The 21,644-nt window shown below is 43.2% G+C and overlaps 1 protein-coding gene across 3 annotated transcripts; it reads right to left on the bottom strand.

Annotated features, from left to right (window-relative positions):
* Positions 1-23: 23 nt before the first annotated feature.
* On the bottom strand, positions 24-16,115 carry esr2a (estrogen receptor 2a). 3 transcript variants are annotated; one of them, XM_062411778.1, is made up of 10 exons: positions 15,894-16,115; positions 9,926-9,970; positions 9,259-9,774; positions 8,543-8,709; positions 7,582-7,698; positions 6,843-7,154; positions 5,989-6,127; positions 4,156-4,289; positions 2,912-3,095; positions 24-2,778 (listed from the first exon to the last, which is right to left on the bottom strand). In XM_062411778.1, exons 3-10 carry the CDS (start codon positions 9,669-9,671, stop codon positions 2,541-2,543), a joined length of 1,704 nt encoding a protein of 567 aa, XP_062267762.1. In that variant the 5' UTR covers positions 9,672-9,774; positions 9,926-9,970; positions 15,894-16,115; the 3' UTR covers positions 24-2,540. The 3 variants fall into 3 exon arrangements, with proteins under 3 accessions (XP_062267762.1, XP_062267760.1, XP_062267761.1); XM_062411776.1 differs by lacking the exon at positions 9,926-9,970 and having other exon boundaries at positions 9,259-9,853; XM_062411777.1 differs by lacking the exons at positions 9,926-9,970; positions 15,894-16,115 and having other exon boundaries at positions 9,259-9,902.
* Between the last annotated feature and the right edge of the window lie 5,529 nt (positions 16,116-21,644).

Genomic DNA, 21,644 nt, shown 5'->3' with positions numbered 1-21,644 from the left:
AGTGAAAGAAAACATGATAAAAGTGAGGACTTAATTTTTTTTTAATGGCATTTATAAACCACAACTCAATGTGCCACAGTCGCTTCTGTACAATATTTTTTGCTTTATTCCATGGTGTAAACCAGGATGAGTTTTATGAATAAACATTAAAAAAAACGTACAACAAGAATAAATGAATGAAAACTGACAGCAACTCAAAACACTGACATTATTCCATTAGTGATGGTTTGAAAGTTAACATATGAAGAAATGTGATAATTGACACGAGAACAAAAATGAGTCCTTTCATTTACAATTACTTTGTTAACATATTCATTATTAAAAGTTTTCATTAGAAATGAAGCAGGTATGAGTTTCTGTTTGGATTATGAAGAACAAGAAGTTAGAGCCTGACGGATCGAAGTGGCCAATTCAACAATTAGAAAAAAAGCTATAAGAGCTTTTCACAGACGTATTTACTTTTATTTTTCAAAACAACTAAGTCACCTTTAGTTATTAATTATGACGTTTGTTGTTAAAATGTAAAATTTCAAGCCTCAATTACATTTCTCTGTCATAAGGGTTCGATAATGAATTAAGGAATTAATAGAAATTTTAATTGTTATCTTTATAAAGATGTATATCAGTCAGGCTCTACTGTAAGAACGTGTTCACGGTGATGATCTGAAATCAGAGGAGAAGCAGACAGAGCAGCTGAAGTGGTGCAGACGTTTAAAATCTGTTGAACTAGCTTCAATCTGACGGTTGTGATTGTCGAAGCTTCATCGCGACAAAGATACAAAAATAATATTTTCTTTATCTTCAGGTCGTGTATATGCAGTGCAAAGTTGTGTTAGAGCAACGCTGGTTATGATTCGTCACGGAAAAAAAGTACAACGTCTCGGGGTCGATGAAGCCGGGACCGAACAGTGACAAATATCCAAGAGGTGGCTCCCTCTAGTGGTCAAGTGAAGGTTTGCTGTGATGCTGTGAAAATGTCTTGATAACAAATCAGATTTTGTTCATTTGTGTGGAAAAAAGAAAAAGTAATTTACTTCGATTTGGAAAGTTTTCCGTTCGTTAGCTAAAATCGCCCAAGCTAGCTTTGTTGTCCGATCTTTCTTTCATTATATAGTATTTTTTTTTAACCCTCAATGGTCGCATTACTCGCATATAAAGAAAAATGATCTCCGCCGTACAAAGAAATCCCGGCGCTGCCAACTTGTGCTTTGATACAGTAGTGAACCGTAAAGGATCTGACTACTTCTTCCGAAAGTCGCACAACCCAACACAAGCTAACCGACAGACTTAGCAGTACTTCTACAACTACTGTGTTTTGCGGATGGAGCCGGGTGGAGGTGAACAAAGCGATAAAGCGGCAGTTTATTGGTTAACCAAAAAAATAATAGTGTTGTTGGACACTATAGTACTTTAATACTTTGTCGCTGAAAACTTTGATTTGGATCAAAACAACAAATCTGGCTTAGTTTCATATGAATCATTTAGTTTGTGTTATTGTTCGTCATTAGTGAAGTGACCCTCCTCATTGGCCACAACCAGAAAAAGGCACATTAACACATCAGGTGGTTCAGTACAAATATTGCGTCCTTGCTCCAAATTGTACCCGTTACGAAAATAAAATGTTTTTTGCGTAAATTCGATAACATTTGATCTTCCTCTGTTGACCTACAACAAATGAACAGATGTCAGGGTTTGTGATGTGAACTTTGACAATAAGAAAACAAACTATGGCTCGTTAGATCTTGTTTATGAAGATCTGTCAAAAAACAGATTTAGAATTCAGCTGTAAGGTCAGTTTATACTTCTGCATAGACTCAACACCAGAAGAGCAAGTGATGCTGTAGCTTGACTTGATCTTCTTAGTAACGCAACTACACAACGCAGGAGTGGTCCACTTATTAGCATTACCTCCTCGCATTCATTGGTCATACACCTTTTCACATCTATTGGCTCCGTCTCCGTCACTCGCTCAGTTGTTGTGATGTACATTAAGAACCTCAACACAAGTGGCATAGAACCTTCATCGCCAACTAGCGTTCTGGAGGTGCATCTGCAGAACAACACAAACAATGCACAAGCGCTCACGACGGAGAATTCTCTGCAGAGGTGAACACCAACCTTTAACTGACCCATCATCTGTTATCTTGAGTTATCAGGGATCTCTGTTATCTTCTGGAAAATATAATGTAATAACCAAAGTGTTACCAAGGCCTTTATTTCCTGCTCATACCTGATGTTATCGTGTGGCTGGAGCTGTGGTATCTCTGGTAATAACATCTCAGCATCTGCTACAGCCGTCTCCTCATGAGGACTTCAGCAAAGGACATGGACGTCCTGTCCCTTTGCACAAGAAGCTGATCATTATCTGTAAAGTTTGTTCTTCTTCTCATTCCACTCTGGTTTTTCACTGTGCGATGAGTTTGGTCTTTCTTCTAAAGCCGAAACGAAGGATTTGAGAAGCTCACGAGACTCCACACAGTCCTGTGGATGTGTCTTTGCAAAGCCGTGAAACTTCTTCCTGTTCGAGTTCCTCCATTTGTCTACTGGGCTTCACCTCCATCTCCAGAAGGACCGGGAGTCCAGGTGGTGGAGGAGCTGTTCCCAGAGGGGGGTCGAGCGGGAACCTCCCCCTGCTCCTTGCACTCCGGCTGGGGGGTGGCTTGGCGTGGCAGGCGGGAGCTGTGCATGATGTGGGCGTCCAGCATCTCCAGCAACAAGTCGTACAAGGGCACCATGTTCTTCATCTTCATGCAGTGGAGGTGGTCCATGCCCTTGTTACTGCAGAGGAGAGGAAGAGAGAAGATGAAGCTTCAGTCGTGATGGTGTGAGCAGAAGAAGAATTTGGATCAATGTAAAAATCAATAAACGCTTAATTAAAGAGTTAATTGATCGAGTGGCTGGACTCTCCTACCTGACATGGCGGATGTGTGAGAGCAGCATGAGCAGGTGAGCGAGGCGCGTGTACTGCTGCCGGAAGGTGAGGCCCGTTTTGGCGATGGCCCACACCAGAGCGTCCGTGACGGCGTCCAGGAGGAGCAGCAGCTTGGAGCGACTCTGCAGCTCCTCGCTGCCATCGGACGAGCTGAGGCACATGTCTGGAGACACAGGGACACACAACTCACCGGGGTGTGGATCATCTATTCAACAATATAAATGATCCAAACTATAAAGTACACTCCAGCCTCTTCTCTGTACTGCTTTTAATGTTTTTCATATCTGACTCACTTCATGATCTTAAACGCCTTACTTAGAATACAATTACATTTTATGGAGGTTTTTGATGCCTTGCTCTACGATGGTGAAAGTAGCGCAGACACAGAAAGAACTTAAAACTTTAAAAAGTACAATATGCAACATCGGCCACCAGGGGTCTCTAAATTAAAAGAATGACTAAAGACATAGTTTGATGGGATCATGGGAGTTGGAGTCTTCACCAACGTCGCCGGTTGAAATCTACCTGACACGACTCAGGCAAGAAAAAGACACGATTTAAAAAGAGGGACCGAAACCAAACGTCCAGTTACCTTGAATAAAATCTCAGATTTCTCTGGGATTGAACTCTGTGGTAAACATTTTGGAAAAGCTAAGTTCACCAGCAACCAAATGTATAAAGTTTCATCTTGAGCTTGTGTATAGACACAGAGCTTCAGTCAAGAGGAGGCAAAACAAAGTCAGGAGATTTAGCATCTTATTTGAACTTATCTGAATATTTTTAGTGAAAGCTTTCATTTTCATCAATAGAAAGTATAAACATATCTAATAAAGAGCTTTTTCCTCCTCTCCACACTGTAACAAGGTCAGATTCACTTCTTCTCATCCTGCTGATCCATTAATGTTCCAACAGACACAAGCTGTGATGAAAAACATGACCCCTGCTCAATTAAAAACAAAAACATTAGTGAGTCTCTGGTGAGAATGTTCAAGAGAGAAACTCAGAGCTGTTACTGGAACCGCAGCAGCTCAGCCAATGAAAGCAGAGACTCCCAACTACACCGTGTTCCCATTAGAGGGTTTCACTGGTACTGATTCACATTAATAGGATACCTGCTGAGACACGGATGACACATTCGACACACACAGACAGACAGACACACACACACAGGGAGAGAACACAGGCTGACCCGCAGCAGAGACAGTGTGTTCACGCTCACTCACTGGAGTTGAGGAGGATCATGGCCTTGAGGCAGACGTACTCCTCCCGCTGCAGCTTGAGCTCTCTCACTCGGGACGTGGCAGCGATGAGCATATCAAAGATCTCGGAGAAGCCCTGAACGCAGCTCCCCTCGTCTCTGCCGTACAAGGACACACACACACACACACACACAAACACACACCAACGGTTACTCATCAACTCGCCGATTCTTACCTCGACTCACCGGTCAAAGTTTGAAAGATGAACAAAAATACTAAATGCTGCATGGATCCGAAAGACGGAAATGAAGCATCACTGGTTTCACATTAGAGAAAGGTGACTTCATTCTGATTAAATTCAAATCTTTCTAAGACCATAATGAACTGAAATTTAAGAGCAGAATCACGAACGCTTCCCAAAACCTGAAGAAAAGGTAAAGAAGTCAAGGAGAGAATAACTTGGAATTCTGAGAAAGACTGAAAAACACTTGGAGACGTTAGAAACTGCAAATCACTTTAATTTAAAACATGAGTTTATAAACTATGATGCATTGTTAAAAAATGAACTACCAAACAGTTGTTTCATGCCTCAGACAGGTGGCAGATGTAGAATAAGAACTTTTGTCTACACTTTATTATTCAAGTCTGTATTTTTTTTAATAGGTTTCTAAGAGATTTCCTTCAACAAATTATTTTCTTTTAAACTAAATTTAGAGGAAATCAAACTCAATGTTCAACTAGTAAATTGAAAAGTAATTGAAGTATTAAGGTGAAGCTTTGACTGCTGCTTTGAACACGGCAGAAACTTCATCGTGTGCACTGCAGCGTGCACTGGATTGTTTAAGAGACATGTTGTGATGATAAGAGAGAACCACAAAGTCAATGTTGTTTTGCACTGCTGAGAGAGAGAGAGAGGGGGAAAGAGAGAGCGAGAGAGAGAGAGAGACAGAGAGAGAGAGAGAGAGATCAGAACTTGTTTCAGCTTTTGAAGAAGCTCATATCTGAAGAAATATGAGTCACAATTGATTAAAGATTACAGAGATTTACATTATACAGGTTGAATATTGTTAAAATTGTAATTTCACATTTTTATTGAAACATCAGGATCATTTTTTGTGTGTGTGTGTCTGATTTACGAGCGTGAAACTCACAACAAAAGCGAGAATTGGCAACAATGAGGTTGGAACATTTTTTCCTCTGGTTTTATTACTCAGACCAGAGTGTATGACAGGACTGACTGGAATCAGACTCGATGGTATTTCAACAGTAAAACTGTATTTTGTATTTTTAAATAACAAAAGTTAACCTAACAAAAGTACAGATATAGTTTCACTGCTTGTGAACGGACAAAAGAAAAGTAATCAGAAAATTATTTATTTATTATTTATTTCCCTTGAATGATGAATAAAGTAATCTATCTATCTAAAAGAAGGATGTGAGAGGATCTCTTCTTCTTCTCCTGGTTTCATATAAAAGCAGCGAGGTGAGTCGTCACAGTCGATATGAAACTTCCTCCTTCATGTTTGAAGTGGTTTATTTCCACTGCAGTTGTTCTACTTCACTTTCAGTTCAACCTCAGTGGTTTTGAATCAATCTGGATCTCTTCCTGTCCACTGAGGCTGCAATACTTTACCATTAATGATGATCGTGGTGGACGGAAGTTATTTTAGGAGATTTGGACAAAAAACAAAATTATCAGGACTTCAGAAAGTAACATTATCTAGCCCACATCACTTTCTGCATAAACTACATGTTGTACAAATGCTACCTTTAAAGACATAAACCAAGTAAATCTAATTAAAAAGTCTGATCCGTCTGATCTGATGTGGAGGAGTGAGATGTCGGCGGTGGTGGTACCTGCTCAGGCTGAGGTCGGGGGAGAAGATGAGTTTCCCTGGATGGTCCACCGACCTCCACATCAGTCCCATCATCAGCACCTCCAGCCAGCAGCACTCCAGCAGGTGCACCTGGTCCAACAGGCCCAGCTCCACGAACCCTGAGCGAGGGGACGACACAACGACACCGGTTAGAGAAACACAGGACGGGAGCAGGAATCCTTCATTTCACAGAAACGTGATTCACGAGTTTCCTTCAGACTCTGATTAGACGGCAGCAGGAGGTCAGGATGCGGAGGAGGAGGAGGAGGAGGAGGAGGAGGAGGAGGAGGAAAATGGCAGACATGAATAGAGCAACTTCAGTATTTCCCTGAGAGTTCAGTTTCTATTCCGCGGTTTCCTGTTTCCTGACAGCGAGAATATGAGATTCTTACTTTACTACATAACGAGCCACAGCCATGTGACTTTAGAGGGAAAATGGCCGGATTCAGTCGGTGACTCTAACAAACTGAGGCTCACGCTCATTACAGTCATGTCACAGCTCCTCGTCCAGCTCCTGCTTCAACACGGCTCCTGAGAGACGCTCACGTACGAAAACAAAGCCGAGACAATTACTGCGTCTGGTCGTGATCAAGCCGTTAACTCTGCTGCTCAGAGGACGGAGACGCTCGGCAGAAATGTTCCTGGACATGAGCAACATTAAAAAGACCAAGCCTCATTAAAGTGTCCAATAAAAACAGGAGGAACCATCAGCTCGTGGTTATTTGTCTCCACAGACTCGTCAAGTTGAAGTTTATCTGGTGAAGATGCAGAAGGGAACAAATAAAAAAAAATGAAACATAATTCTATTTCATGCCCGAAGACCCCGACTAATACCTGGAATCTTCTTGGCCCAGGTGATCATGTGAACCAGCTCCTTGTCGGCCAGGTTGGTGAGTGACATCATGACGTTGGCCTCGGTCAGCGGGCCGCTTGTGTCCCCCATGAGGTAGATGTCCGGCGGCTCCGCCTCCATTATCCGCTCGATCAGCTGCTCTGGGGTCAGCGCTGGAGGCTGCAGCTCATTCATAAGGGCCGCCGCCACTGGTCCGGGCAGAGCCTTGGGTCCGCCGGCTTTGCCCTGCGAGGACAGACGCGTCATCCGCCTCGGCTTGGTGTTCCTGAAGCTCCCGTGGTCCTTTCGCATCCCTGAGACAAAGACATCATCAGAACTAAGTCTCTGGGACAGAATTGCTTTTTACTCTGAGGCCTGAACACGGAAAAAAAACACACGGACATCAAATACTTTGAGTCCATTATCATGTTTCAAATAAATGAACCTGACGGGATCATCAATCAGGCTTCGGGAGGCATCTTGTGTTTCCCACGTTAAAAAGCTCAAGTCCTGATTTTACGAGGGAGTGAGTCACCGCTCGGAGAGATTGTGTTTTTTACGGTGGATATAAAAAGAGGAGAGAAGCTGGAACCACATGAAACTGAACAAACAACAGTTATCAAACAGAAAGACGCCATCATTCAACTACGCAACTGACCCACAACTATTCATCTTCATCCCTTTTTGGAGCAGATTTGCATGCAAATGAAAGAAAAGAGAATAATAAAAAAAGACACGGACCACACTTGGTCATCCCGACCTCGTAGCACTTCCGGAGGCGACAGGCCTGACAGCTCTTACGCCGGTTCTTGTCTATCGTGCACTGATTGGTCGCCGGGCAGATGTAGTCGTTGTGTCCTGAGACGATGAAGAAGAGAAGAGATGAAGACACATAGGAGAAGAGCGAGAATCATGAAACACTTTGTTTGTAAAGTAACAGTGCTTTACAACAAACACTGTGAAATTCATCTATGATAATTAAAATACAGATAATAAAAGTCATTGTAAGATAAAAGCTGTTTTTTATAGGTTGAACTTTGACCTTCTGGATATAAAATGTCCTCATCAGCATGTTAGTGCTTGAAGTTCGTCCAAAAAGATGTCGTATGAGTTTCAAGTGACCTTTGACCACTAAATAACATCACATCTATTAAACAAAGAGTAAAGCTGAATCTCTGCATTAAAGAGCCACAGACAGGCTCCTGGGAATTCAACCCAGTCCATTGTAGCAGCAGCACCTGCTCAAGGGCACTGGTGCGAAACTGGAAACAACTAAATCTACATACTTGTGATATAATACTGTTTGTTTATTCTTTTTTAAGGCCATATTATGCTCATATTCAGGTTTATGGCGCTAATTTGTGTTTCTACTTTACATTGCTTCAGCGTTTCCTGTGGCTGAGGGGGGGGCTCCTTTTATTTTGTGTTATTTTAAATGCACAAAATAAACCTGTAGAACACATCACAGCACAGAGAGGCATCATATGTGTCCTTTAACACGAGGTTACTGTCGTGCAACACACAAACGTCCACCTCGCGGCGACACTAGAGGAAAAGTCATGGATTCTCAAAGTCGGTAAAATAATCTGGAGGTAAATCAATGTTTTTAAAAATGAACGAGGCTCAATTCAATAGTTGAATCCCCTCAAACAAACAAACAAACAAACAAACAAACAGGTGCATTGTGTTTCTGGAGCCTGACCTTGGATGCTCCTCTTGAAGAAGGCCTTGCACCCCTCACACGACCACACTCCGTAGTGGTAGCCCGAGGCGTAGTCGTGGCACACGGCGCAGTAGTGGAGGTCGGACTTTCCGCCGGACGACACCAGGCCGTCCTCGCTCTCCTGGGAACGCCTCCTCACACTCTTACTAACACACACAGAGACTCAGCACCATCAGCATCCAAGCAGTTTAATAAAGTGTCAGACGGGTTAACGATGAGACCGAAGGAGGAAAGATGAATTAAAATGATTAAATAAACTAAATTATCCACAAGTTCTTTGTATCTCGTGTGAAGTTTAAATCTAGATTCATGGTGACGACTGTTTTGCTTCTGAGTGATCATGGCTATATTATAGAAATCTGGGTTTTAAAACTGTAAGTGAACAATGACTAAGATGGAATGAGTTGGTGAAGGCCAAAGTTTTCCATTTCCTACTTTTCCAATGTGATCATTTGCTGCTTTTAACTGATTAATATCCATGTGACTTCAATAATTTGATGTTAAATATCAAATTTAAAGGCTTTTATCCTTGAATTTGTTTTAAACTAAATGAATCCTCAGTTGCAGCCAGCTGTCAGTTCCATGAAGATGTTTATTGTGTTGCTTCTCTCACTTCCTGCAGTAGACAGCTTGTCCCATGGAGCAGTGAGTGTTTGTGTTGTGTTGTGTTAACAGGGAAGCACAGTGTGTGTTACCTGTTTGCCAGGACACTGTCCCGCGGCGTCAGCTCCCCCCACGGACTCTGGATGGGCTGGGGATGCTGGGGTCGACCCTGGGAGCGGTGCAGGGGCATGGGCGGCCCCATGTGGCCGTGGCCGTGGCCGGGCCAGAACAGAGACGGGCTGAGGGTCGGGTGGACGGAGGGACATTCTGAGATGCTGGGAGCGGCGTAGCTGAAGATGGTCGGGCTGTAGAAGGGGATGGTGGCGAAGTCGTGGCCCAGTTCGGCGTACGGGGACGGGATGCAGATGGGCTGGCTGCCGTCGAGGGGCAGACCGGGAGGGGACGAGCTGAGGATCGGAGACAGGACGCAGCTCCTCACTCGGCTGGAGTCCACTTCCTGGAGCGGCAGGAGCTGCTGGTCCCTCTCTGCACAGGCGGCGGCCATCACGGCTACAGACAGTCTGAGGATCAGCAGGTTTACTCCATCACAAGGTCTCAGTCATTTTGTCTCTAATGTCCTTCACTGTGGTGACGTCATCGTGAGAGAACTTTGAAATGAGCAGGAGCAGAATAACAAACACAGGCCGCTGTCGTTTAACGTTTCTCATGAAATCCTCAGATTCATGTCTGAGAGAGAGAGAGAGAGAGAGAGAGAGAGAGAGAGAGAGAGAGAGAGAGACAGGAGATGTTCAGCCTCACGTCAGCGAGTGTTTCAGCTCATGGACTCAGTCGAGGACTTTGACTCTGGAAGACAAACAGGGAAAAAACACTAATTTAAGATCAATATGGTAAATTACTCTAAATTAAGTTAGTTCTCTTTCTTATGTGATATTTCAGATTCTTGTCCTCATGTGACCTAAACTTTCTACTTTGCAAAACAACACCTGAGCAAGTTCCTTTCACTGGAGTCAGAGTCTCCAGTTGAAAATATTGTTATGAAAAATCTCAGTTTACATTTCAAACAAGAGATTTAGCCAAAAATGTAGGAGATTACTTATTTTGGATATGTGGTAAAAGAATGTAGAGTTTAACAAGTGAGACAAAAGTTATAAATAGCTGCAATCAAATTCTAATAAGCAGATTTGATCCATTTTATTTTTTATTGTTTCAGATGGAAATGTCCCCATAAACGTCCTTATTAACCCTGCTTTGGTTTTTAGGTGATTTAAATTTTATATTCACATTATTTCAGATTTATTTTGAATGAGTTGTCAGGTCAATAAAGGGACTTTCTTGAAAAATATTGTTTTTGCAGGAACTAATCATAGCAAAAAAATCTGGCGTATCGAGGAAGCTGATATCCATAGGTGTAGTACAGTGTGGTGCTGGTTGATTGTTTGGGGGGGGGGGGGGTGTTCCTCATCTTTCATGCAACACTCATTATCATGACATTAAGTCAAATGTGCCGGTGACAGTCGGGACATCCAGGTGTGAGACCGCGAGGAGCTGGAGCGGCTGAGATATGAAAACACAGTCGTCCAGATGGATCGGGAAGAATCCCCCCCCCCCCCACCCCCCCCCCCCCCCCTTTACGAGGCCGGGCTGCGAGTCCGAAAACTGACACGGGAGGAAACTAAGATTTACACTGTACTTTACACAGAGACAGCTGGAAGCTCAATAAACCCAGAGGGGGGGGGGGGGGGGGGGGGGAGCCTCAGCACATGTCAGTGGTAGTTTCTTCATGCAGGGTCTGATGCCTCGGTGGTGGACGTCTGTCTTCGCCCACAGTCGGGGACACGACGTCTCCTGAGAGTTGATTCTGATTCGCAGGGTTCGTCCACGCTGCCAGATGAGTGAGGGAAGCTTTGGTTTGGCTGTGAGTCGCTATACAGCCGCTCACTGTTATTTATGTGGAAAACCGCAAAGTGCTCGAGTCAATTTCCCTTTTTTATGGTTTCAAATGAAAACGCGGCTGGAGAGAAGAAATAAAATCACACGTCCAGCTGTGAAAACGCTGCGGGAAGCTTCACAGCGATTATATGAAAAAGTGAAATATGTCGAAATGTGAAAACTGGAAAACGTCATCACGTTGCTGTGCTACTTTTTTCCATCTGCAGCCTGAATAAAGAGAAGAGTGAGGATTCCATGGACACAAGCTTCACCTCCTCTGAAGAGCCGAGGGCCGATTGTGGGTCGGTGGAAACTTAAGAGACAAGATTCTTCATCTTCTAACTGAAGAGTGTCTGGTTTGACTTTAATTCACATGAAGCACGAGGAGAAAGAAACATGGGTTTGAGGGTTAGGGTAATGCACAGAGCTCCAGAAACATAGATGTACAAAATGTAGAAGATAAAGTGTGTGTTAGTCTTTGGCAGTGAAGGACATAAAACCTGAGTTCCAGGAACTTAAGATGAAATACAACGTCGTTCAGAAAAGTTAACAGCTCCGCCAAGTTGAACGCCCGCTTCACACCATGTCAACGAAAGTGAAAAAGATAAATAATCCTTTATCTGGATCAACGGGGGGGGAAGCGTTAACGTAAAGAGAGCTACTGTACCCGAGCTACAGATCCGATTCAGGGACCTTGACCTCCGCTAACACTCTAAACGCTCTGCTGGAGCGTCGCTGCCACAACAGAGCTGCAGCTTCTGAACGCTTGAGCTTCTCGATGACGCTCCCTTTGACCAACGATCCATTTTTTAATGGGGGGGGCTGATAACACGTTGGCAGTGGGAGTTTTTATCTGTTTTATTAATTCTTATCTGACATCGAGACTCTGATGAAATGCCAGGAAATCAAAGAGGCTCTTCTCCCTTTGAACTTCAATTGCACCGGTTGCCAGCTCATCTGTTTCTTCTTAAATCACGAGGACACGATACCGCAAAACAGAAACGCCTGCACCAACGTGTACGACCGTTAGCCCCCCCCCCCCCATCAACAACACGCAAACGAATTCTAATTAACGTCAGGATGTTGTCTTCAAGTTTCCAGTGACCTCGTGCCCGCAGCCAATAAACTGACTCCGACACCAGCTGAGTCACTTTAAGAGAATTGTAAAAAAGTGTTGGAGAGAAGTTTTTATTCTCTGATTACCATTGGAGGGTAAAGAGGCAGATGAGGGGAGAGGATTTTGAAGCTTTAACCTCGACGTCCATCCTCCTCAGTGCCACACTGTCCGGCAGCTGGCAGCTCGCCGTGGGAGAAAACCTCCCAGATCCTCCCCCCCACCCCCCCAAACTCCGCTCTTCCAGCCCGAACACTGGATACAAACCCGAGTTCTTCCCTTTTTGTAGAAATGCAGTTTTACAAGTGCAAGGCTCGGTTCAAGGCCGCTGCAGCAGGTGGGAAATGTTACTCGGCCAGTTGCATCCCTGCCTCACACAAAGTTCCACCGTTATTCTCAAAGGGAGGGGGGGGGTAAAACCACGTTTATCAAGCCGATGAATCTTAAGTCAACGACGTCGAACTTTGATCCCAAACACGCCGGCGTCCAGGACACGTGCTCCATCGGGAGCCGGGGCCGGAGTTCAATCAGCAGCTATATGTCACGATGAAAGATGCAGTGGAGGAGTTGTGTGTTTTTGTGTTTTTTAAGCACATCTTTGACATCATGTGTTACGTAACTCCGCTCCGAGCACAAGTGGGTTAGAAGTTACACTGTGGAGCAGGTCATCAATCACACTGGGAGCTTTGGGGTTAGAATGGAATGCACAGCATCGCAGTCACAGAGGCTTTAGGCAGTCAAGTTCTTGGACAGTGACTCAATTTTAGAAGCAGTCATACAAAAATTCCAAAACGGTTGATGTCATATTTTTGTGAAACATCTTGAATTTAAGTTGAAAGTCAACACTTCAATCTCATGTTGATTGATTTGCTTGAAATCCAGTGTGGTGGTGCACAGAGGCTGAATCCTCCTGGATATATTCCCCAGATCTAATTGGCCCATGTTGCATTCTTCCACCGAGTTTAGTGTCAAAGTTTTCAGGTAATTATGTCAACAAACAAACAAACCAACACATGCAGATGAAACCTCCTCGTTGATTCTTTAATTAATAGAAAAGATTTTAAAAAGTGGATAGATCAGTTTGAGCTGTAACCAGCCACAGGGCAGTAAACCAAAGTTTGCCAAACATCCATGTGGATAACTGAGTTCTGCATCTACTCACAAACCCCCTTTCCACTAAATCCTCCACCAAATGATAAACAAAGCTAAATAAAGCAAAAGAATCTACAGTGACTGTTCCACGGCCGTTAGCCAGGAGTGCATGCCTTCTACACAAAAGCTCAAGGCCACGTTGTTTTCCCATCCTCCGCCTCCGACTGCCTCCCTGAAGCCGGGCGGAAACGGATGTGAAGCCGCTCTGCAGAAAGAAGACGCACGCTTCCACATCCAGGGAGGGGAGCGTGAGCGGTGATGTCGGCGCTGCTCGGTGCCAAAGAATGTGTGTGTGTGGGGGGGGGGGATTGTTTGTCCTGCTGCGAGAAAAACAAACACAATTCGACACAGGGAGATGTTCTGCTTTAGATTCACGTTACAAAGTCGTTAAACAACCGAGAAAACGCTTTGAACCGACAGAACCGACGCCTGCGATGTTCAGATTCAACGTTATTTATCCGAGACGTCCATGAAGTCAACTTAAATGATCAAAATTAAATAAGTAGCCGAGTTAACTGAGCTGCTAATGGTCCTGAAAGCAGAGAGGAACAGCTGGGACTTGGAAGCTGCTCGTCTTCCTCAGGGAAACATGAAGCCGGCCCTGAAGTGAATCGCCTGAACAGAACTTGTCAGACGGGATGATAACTCTTTTCACTTTCTGGAACGAGCGCGGCTCCCAAACACGAGTCTCTCAGCTGGACTCCACTGATCCAGGAAACTTTCACAGCTTCATATTCAAACCCAGTCAGAGAACTTTGATAGATAGAAAAATGACAAATCATCAGAGCTCGACAGATGTGGAGTTTTAGGGGTCGGATACTTATACAGATATTAGGAAGTAAAACATGTATATTTAAAGATTGGCAATTATTCCTGAGTATTGTCAAACCCTTATGACAAAGAAATTAAATTGAGGTTTGATATTTTACAGTTTAACCATACACTTTCTAATATATAGTTGTAAATGAAAAGAAAACAAATTATATCAAACACATAGAACTTGAAAATATATAAACATATATGCACATCTGCTTTGTGTATTCTATAGAATAATGTCAGCAGATGAACAAACACAAACACACTTCTGTGAATCATTCAGACTCTAAAAAAGAACAAGACACAACAGCAGATAATCCATGTGTGATATTCCTTCTCATGAATAATGTCTGCAAACAATATCTGTAGACGTTCCAGTTTTTCTGCAGATCTACTTCAGATAAAAAAAACAGTTTCCTGTGTCCAAGTGACCAAAACACTTGTGTGTCATTGTGTTAATCACAACATTCTGCATTTGGATACACACAAAAACTTGTTATCATCTTTAAATGATCAGCCACTGACTCTCTCAATAACAACCCACATCGATCACCCACTTTCAAACTCCAGAAGCTTTTCATGGCAGAGAAGCAACAAGACGAGGAAACATTAGAGTGATGTCATCAGGTGAAAACCCTGCAGCTCCACACAGGATTAAAAAGACGACTGGAGGATTTGAGAGCTTGGTGCTGGAAGCATTTCCATTCACCAAAAACCTGCTGGACTCAAAAGCTGATCAGGTCTCCTAAGAGAAGCCACTTCTTCATTTTTCGAACGAGGTCATCATCTTGAACAATAAAAAATAAAGCGTCTCGTCCGTGGAGTAGTTTGAATCGATGACTGAGCAAACAAGCGGATCAGTGTGTGCACAGGGAGAGGGGATGTGCCCAGTTCAGACGAGGGAGCCGAGCTGGTCCGCGTCCCAGCAGCTGGCTGATAGCAGTCGTGTGTGTTTACACAGAGATAAGTGCTTTTTGAAGAGGGCTAATGGTCACATTAGACCTGTTGACTGTCAGAACGCCTCATTCTCAAAGACCCGGCGTTAAAATAAAAGACGAGAGGCCGTTCTGTTAATCATCTGTGCAAATGATTTAGGAAATAAAGGAACAAAATTCAGTATAACTTAGATATGATGGGGATATAAAGGCTGCCACATAAAATATATTGATGAAATGGAAGGGCAGTTCATTCAGGTACATGTCCAGCATCCTCCAGATTCAGTCACATTGGAATGAAAGAGTGTTTAGATAGAGAGAGAGAGAGAGAGATAGATAGATAGATAGAAAACAGTGCAAGAGCATAAGAATAATAAAAAGCCACCAGAACTTCCACAAAGCCGTCACTGCAAAGAAGTATATGGAGATATGGACAATAGAAATATTCGAAGTATATATCTACTCAGTTTTCTCTTCCTGCCGTTATTAGAAAATTCAATAACAATTAAATTACATTTTCTATTCCCCCAGGAGCCTTTTCTCTAGAAGTGTTATGTTATAAACATATTTTTTTTTAAAGGATGCATTAAATCCAGGAGAGATAAAAAGGTCGTTGAATTTCCTCCTTTATTCATATGCATGAGTTCAATGCGCTCATGTGTCACCTGTTTAAAACCGCCCCTGGCTCTTCAGGCCTTTTCTACTTGTTGCTCTGAGCCTGCATGTGTCTGTGTGTGTCTGTGTGTGTGCGTGTGTCTCTGCTTTGGCACAAACAAACATGTGTTGCATTAGTAAACATGAAGTAAACTGGTTTTCTTACCAGAAGAAGCAAGTTTGCAGAGAAAAGTTGCACCGGAGTGGTGGTTGGTGGGTGGTTGGGGGGGGGGCGGGTGACGGAGTTGAAGTCCAGCCGGGCTGTCATGCGCTGGTTCCGGGGTGGAGGTGTCAGCAGAGCCGCTGCTCGAGCTCCCAGTCTCTTCAGCTCCTGAGTGACTGGTGGAGAAAAGACGAAGCTGGAGATGATCAGAGGAGAAAAGCTGCTGGTGCTGCGTTCAGGGACAGGAAGTCAAGTCCCATCAGTGAGCTGCAGGGGACCCTTCAGAGTAAGAGCCTCCCCCACCGTTCATCCACCCCTGGAAGCCTCCACATCATCAAATTTGAAATCAGCAAACGTGCAAAATAAAAATACAGTTTTTAATTTGACAAGAAGCAGGTCATCATTCCGTTGAGCTTTTAGATTTTGGATCATTTTGGGTTGAGGAATAAAATCACAAAGGGGAAATAGAGACTAAAACTTTATTGGATGCAATATTTCATTATATTATTTTCTTTATAATTCAAGTAAATATTTGAAAAACAACTTCTTAAAGATGAAGACTTGATCCTTTATTTGTGATAAATGGTAAATTGAACATTTTGGGTTAAGGCCCAGTAACACAATTGCATCAAAGGCAAACTTTCGCAACTTTGGTGAACTTTGACCCACGATATCTTTGCCCCTGGACTGTCGGCTGGTCAAAGAAAAACATAAAAAAAAGGGTTAAGGTTACAATCATCAGATTACTTGATAATGAAAATAACTGTTATTTGCACTTCAGCCCCAGTTTCAGCATCTGATGAGGAAACGATCAGTTTCTCTAAAAGATCAAACCTCCAACGTTTTCCCTGGATAGGAACATTTGTTGCAACTAGGAAATACACAAGATATTTGCAACACAAATATCCACAGGCGTGTGAAATACAATGATTTGAACAAATTTAGTCTTTAAAGTCAACAAAGACCATTTGAGACAAAGTTTGACGGAGCATAAAGAACTAGTCCGTTGTTTGATCAACAGAAAATTAATCAGCAACTTTTTTCCTCCACTTGGAGAAATGGAAAATGTTGCAAGACCTTTGGATCCTGTGCACCTGTTATGTGCAAGAACTGTTTTCTTTAATCAGAACTCAGAAGGAAGTTTTGTAAAAAAAAATAAAAAATAAACTAAACATTTGAAATGGAAATTTGGATAACTCCGTGCTTTTATTATGAAGGAAATTATAGTTTCCGGTTTAGTCGGCCCACATGAGCTTGAATGTGCTAAGGGAACAAACCACACCTTCCTGTGATATCACACTTCAGCACAAATCACTACTCAGAAGAATCAGTTCATTTTACTCTTAAACAAAGTCTAACTGGCAAAGTAATTCTGGATAAAAGTAATTTATTCCTATAAACTTTACATAAGATGATGTTTTTGTCCATTTTCTTATTTGATGTAAATAAACATGACTTCATGTTGGGTCATTTTCACTGAGTGCACATTGTGGAGGCTCATCATCAACAATATGACTATGAGAAAAGAGTCAGAAGCCTGTAAATATGAATAAATAAATAATATATAAACATATAATGAATTCAGACAAACATAATAATGAACTATTTACTCTTATTCACTTTATGGACACTGAATTTCTTGCAGCCGTAAAAATTCAAGTGTCTTTTTCTTGGTTCAACTAAGAAAGGATTCAGCTCGTCTTCCTGCTGCAATGCATTCTGGTAAGTTGAGGTTATAGCTTGTAAAGAATTGTCATTAAACTTTGATTCTGAATATTTAATCTCATATTAAGCGATTAAACTGATCATTGATAGTTTTATAATTCGACTGAAATGTTTATTATTGTAATAGAATTAACAGTTGGATTGAGGAGTATTTGTTAGCGCTGCTCTCCCCGTGCACTGCTGACTTCTGTCAATGTGTGTGTACGTGTGTGTGCGTGTGTGTGTGTGTGTGTGTGTGTGTGTGTGTGTGTGTGTGTGTGTGTGTGTGTGTGTGTGTGTGTTAAGGTCTGGCGTCAGAGGCCTGGACCGCCGCTCTGTGTAATGACGGTCGCTCAGCGAGCAGCGCGGCGGACGTCTGACCCCTGAGCTCATTAGCAAAGACTCCACAGAGGAAATTGCGAGGAGGCTGCAAAGAGCTGCAGAGAAAACCAAACACCACCACACACACTCTGCTGTTCCTGGTGTAATGATGCAGAGGCGGAGGATTCAGTTACGACTGCTGCAGAGTCTGGGATCTACTGGTGCCTTTGTCCATCTGAGAAAACCACTGACAAACGTCCACTACGTCAAATGTCCCTTCACACCCAACGCCACCAGTTTACTGACGAGCTGCTCTGCTAATCGGACCTGAAGCGTTTATGCACCTGAAAGTTTCCGGATCACCAGTAAAACAAGTTCCTCTCGTCTACAAATCAGCTGCATTATCACTGAAGACAAAATGATGCTTTCTGCAGTAATTCCACATTTAGTTTCTCCCGGCAGTCGCTGCCAGACTCTGTCCAGACTCTCCTCTGAACTCAGGGACACACAGGGGACAGACTGGGGCGGCATTTTCCTCCTTGCAATTTTCTTTGCAGAAGAGAAGGAGGTTAAAAAAAAGACAAACTTTTCCCGGCCGTGGCCCTGCGTCTCACCTGCCGAGATAATCATTCAGAATAAGTGTGCGCTCATTTCTCACCATCAAAATCCAATTTCCGTGATTACATTCGGAGGCTCTACAGGGAATCTGTGCCCCAGAAGCTCATTTGACGTTTCCAGGTAATGGACCACAGTCTTTACTTCCTGACCGACCCGTCAGGTAAGTGCATCCCCGGCCTCCAGGTGCAAATTGTGCCCGACTGCGGCTTCTCCCTGAAGCTGAAGGAGCAATTTGCCCTTCAAATTGAGCTTTTAACCTTCAGTTGTCGTGATGGAACATAACTAATGAACATCATTTCAACATCTACCCCGTCGGATGACATTATATTTGCTTTCTGCTTTTGCACCCGAGGTGTGTTCCCTGGTCTATTTGCACAATTAGAACCTTAAGCCCAAACCTCTCTCTGCCTGCTTGGTTTCCCATTAGTTTGAGGAAGTGGATGGATATTACAGAGGAGTGAAACATTCCCTGCACAGTCGGGCAATGCTAACATTTTAAATATGATCAATTATCATTATTTATATTTTCCCTATATGAACAAAGTGTGACATCGTCTGACTCTTTATGAGTGACTGATCTAAATAAGCTTTGGATGGTGTTTCTGGTATTGGTTGTGAAAGTTAAAGCATTTCTATGCTGTATAAAAGCTTTAGGTCGTATCTTTAATTGTATACAATGCAAATGGTATCGTATAGTCAGACTGAAACTGTGAAGAACGAGCAGAATTCATCACCAGACTATAGCTGATGGGCTCCGAGAGTTTTCTGACCAACGTAAACTTTAGATTGTTTATCTCTCGCTCTTGTACTTGCAGCGATATCTTGGAAAACATATTTTTGGGGGAACTTTAGCACCTTTGTTGATCTTTGACCAATCAGCTTCCATCGTCAATCATCAGGGGTAATGTTCATTTCATCAAGTTTGGTGAAAATCCTTTCATGAGTTAGTACGCACACACACACACAGACACACACACACACACACACACACACACACACACACAAACACACACACTTACACAATCGAAATCTTATTTTTCTGGCTGAATGCTGAGAAGCTATAAATTCTCTCATTGCCGACCATCAGTCCCTGAGGGAGAGGAACGGGGAGAACGACCTCCCAAGAAAAACAAGAGCATCACTCACTGCACCAAATGATATACGTGTATGTTCAAGGGACAAAGACTTTCTAGTGGCCAGAGGAATTATAAATCTTCAGCATCAGGAGCAGAGGAGGAGGAGCAGGAGGAGGAGGAGGAGGAGCAGGAGGAGGAGGAGGAGGAGCTCAGAGTCGTTAAACGGGGTAAATCAAAACGCCATTCTACGTTTTCACTGGAGATCTAGAGGAATCAGGAGGAATCAGGGGAAGATGGATGAGCCACGTGAATCATTTCAAACATTAAGGTCTGAATGAATGTAGAGCGACTCACTCGTAGAGGGTCAAGGAAATGAGCATTGGTGCTAGTTGAGTTTGTGTATATGTCTGTGTATGAAGGACTAAAGGAATCTTCAAAGTAGATTTTCTCGTTAGCACGACTGAAATTAACTAAACACAACACAATGGTGCTAAAAGTGGCAGATATAAAATCATGAAATCATCATGGAGAAGCGTCGTGAGTGTAATCGTTCACGTTCTTGCTGCCACGCATTTACTGCACACTCCACTAGGAGTGAATCACTTTACAAAGTGATTCCTTTCAGTGAATCACTTTGTAACTCAGAACATTAAATATGTAAACAAAGTTGAATTATCTTATTATGAAAACAGTGTTTACTGCTGACATGGGCACTTGCGTGATGGACAGGGATGGACAAACATTTCTTTTGTGTGAATATTCTCGAGACAGTGTATTATTGCGGAAACAGCTGGCACGGAGAAAGGAGAAGTCCTCGGTGCCCTCAGATGGGTCCATCAGTAAGAGGAACAGGAGGTCGTGTCCCCTTCAGAGCTCATTACCCCCACGAGCTGCCCTCCGCTTCACTGCTGCCTGTGTGGCTGGAGAAGATCTTACCTTATAATCTGTGTACGACACCGACGCTACAAAACATATCGGATCAGGAACGATGGATCTGCTGCAAAGCTTCACATGAGCAGAGGTACAAACCCCACACTGAGCAAAATGAATCTCTGGCGACTCACAGGATGCAAACATATAATAAATATATATATATATGAAAATCCTCATCAACAAACAGCTGGCATCAAAACAGGGAATCAAAACTACTTGACCTCCAGGCTGGCAGAGTCCCGTCAAGGTCAGAGGTTCACGCTGACCTCGGGCAGCTTTGTAGAAGTGAGAGTGGGAAGTTGCCGTCTCTTATTGTGGCAGCCGGGCACATGAGATCAGCCTGAGGTCAGTGTGGGCAGCCTGTTGTCACACGGCGATCCGTGTGGCCACGATCTATTGGCTGCGGCTGAAATAAAGCCGGGCTGAGACACGAGGCCCGACGACAGTTTCTCCACGGTTCAGGATTTTAGACGACGTGTGGGATCGAATCTGTTCAATCTGCTCCAGTGGCCATTGGGATCAAATTCGTGTTTTTGGGAGTTGAAAAAGTCCTGAAAATATTGTTTAGAACCAAAGTTATTCAAAGTTTTGACTAAAAACAAGAGTCACAGCTTTGTAGGTCAAAGACGGCGAGCGGGGGGGAGACAAGCAGCAACGGGGGTGGCCTTTTCAACCAGGTGAGCATCGTGTCCTGTTAAAAAGTCTTGATTTACCTGCTTTGAGTTTGGATCCTCCGACTCTCTGTTCGTCTCTCCTGCATAAAGACTCTGGTTATCTGGCTTTTTATTTTAGACTGACACGTCTGATGATCGTTTAAATAACCATTTTTAAATCACTTCTCAGAACTTTCTCAGAATTCTATCTCACTTTTAGCTTTTTGGCTCATTTATTCACGATGGCTTGGTGGTAGTTTTTGCACCTGCTTTAATTCCCAGTGACCAAATGTTCATTTTTAACTGAATAAAGAAGTTAACACGTAAATCAGAAAAGGTAAAGAGGCAGAGTTGATGAGAGAAAGATGTGCACAGCATCACTTCAAGTGTAAAGAAATTATAGAGCGAACAGAGGAAGGTAGAGAACTTTACCAGGTGGAATCAAAAAT

The sequence above is a fragment of the Platichthys flesus genome, chromosome 18 (genome assembly GCF_949316205.1).
Source record: "Platichthys flesus chromosome 18, fPlaFle2.1, whole genome shotgun sequence".
NCBI lineage: Eukaryota > Metazoa > Chordata > Actinopteri > Pleuronectiformes > Pleuronectidae > Platichthys > Platichthys flesus.
The sequence above is the reverse complement of the archived record's forward strand: the minus strand, read 5'-3'. Positions and strand labels throughout refer to the sequence as shown.